Genomic DNA, 1,735 nt, shown 5'->3' on the forward strand with positions numbered 1-1,735 from the left:
CTGAGTTGTTTGGTGGCGTACTAAAAAAATCCGGCAAGAGTTTACCTAAATGAAGTTATCTCCACCGACAGTTATTAACGATTTTAGGATTAACCCAGTTGTAATTGATGTCTACCTCGGTCATTGAGAAACATAAACTGCATATTACAAAAGACCAGTTGGCTGCTTCCCTTGTCTCTGGCTCAACTATATATTTGAATTAATATTTCTAGACCTTGCCAAACATCATTTATGAGCTTACTCTGTGCATCGCATTAAATATTCGTAAGGGATTGAATATTTAAAGTAAATAAAATATTTTGGATGTGGTTGTGAAGAGACTTTGCGACATCATAACTGTCGTTTTCCATATTTCAATAATCAATTTCATTTATATTTCGAAATCCTACTCCCTTACGGCCATTGAATTCTGACTGTTGTTTTACCGACGTTCCATTCAAGACCCTATTGTTTTCTGCTAACAATAACTTTTTTGTATTAAATTTAATCCTATTAACAGTTTCATAAAATTAGACAATTTATAGAAATATCTTCCCACAACACATCATTTATTATTGTCATTTTTACTTGTTTAATTTAATTTTATTTTTAAATCTCAAATCGCATTTTATAGTTTATGATTAAATTATCCTCATTATCGTAGGTATAACTGACATGAAAAGTTTCGTGGAGAGAGGAGTAGGTTGATACTAACTTCGAAGTTACTAAAGTAACTAGGCCGTTCTTAATTACCTAGAATTTAAAATGACACTTGTCTATTTTTTATAATTGGGAACTGATTAGAAGAAAATTATGAGGAAGAATAATATGATCTTTTAATTAGTGGAACTAAGAAAATACACCCGCACACTCTGAGAACTGGACGCGGACTGCTTTCTCAAAATATCTTGTATTGAGGCCAAGAGAGGCACCGATAGACTAATCGAAATTAGAATGTGATACTTACTCCATTGGACAATAGTTTCTTGGATGTTTACTACCTTTTTTTTTTTCCAAGATTCTTTTACTAAGCCAATAAGAAATAAAACAATTCACATTACATCACAACGGTAACAAGTTGTTCTAGACCTTTAATTCCCAGAGTAAAATTCTCTAAAAACAAAAACAAGATAACAACCAATGAATAAAAAGATATATATGAATAATTAAAGTAAATAATTATACAAAATGGAAATTAATAAAATTAAAGTAATGTAAATTAAAGTAATTAAATTAAAATAATATAATTATGGAAATAAGAATATAAAGTTATATAATACAAAGAAATTTCAATATTTTAATTTAATAATAATAAAATTAAAGTATAAAAAAAAGAGAAAGAAAATATACGTAATTAATGAGACATGTATTATGGTATTGGTATTTGTTGGGGGGGAGGGGGAAATCCGGCAAGTGGGCGTTGTGGTCCTTTTTGCCAACCTCTGGCGGCTACCAGAGTTAATAAAGAATATTCCGTTACCGGCCATAATTGAGAGAGAACAAATAGTTTTTTTAGACTAGAATTTTCCAGTATCCAAAGATCCCGGGTTTCGGCACCAGATTCGTGACTGTGGGAAGAAACTTCAAATAAAAGGAGAAAGGTAGATAGAACAACTCGCTCTGAAAGTCCAATCAATACCGTTTATCGACGGGATCCGTCCACCTTTATATATATACATTGAATAGTTGATTGGTGATACACATCATATTTGAAATTCTTTTCTCTTTTGTTATTATTATTATTTTATTTTATTTG

The 1,735-nt window shown here is 30.5% G+C and overlaps 1 protein-coding gene across 1 annotated transcript in view; it reads left to right on the forward strand.

The window, feature by feature from the left end:
- Nucleotides 1-1,343: 1,343 nt before the first annotated feature.
- The window catches only part of LOC106689252 (zinc finger protein 541), a gene marked incomplete in the record, with an annotated part of 57,059 nt that continues 56,667 nt past the window's right edge, over nt 1,344-1,735 (forward strand). Inside the window, 1 exon segment of the mRNA XM_067049769.1 lies at nt 1,344-1,359. Within this exon segment, the coding sequence (XP_066905870.1) occupies nt 1,344-1,359 (16 nt within the window).

The sequence above is a fragment of the Halyomorpha halys genome, unplaced genomic scaffold (genome assembly GCF_000696795.3).
Source record: "Halyomorpha halys isolate HHAL.00 unplaced genomic scaffold, Hhal_1.1 Scaffold1312.1, whole genome shotgun sequence".
Lineage (NCBI taxonomy): Eukaryota > Metazoa > Arthropoda > Insecta > Hemiptera > Pentatomidae > Halyomorpha > Halyomorpha halys.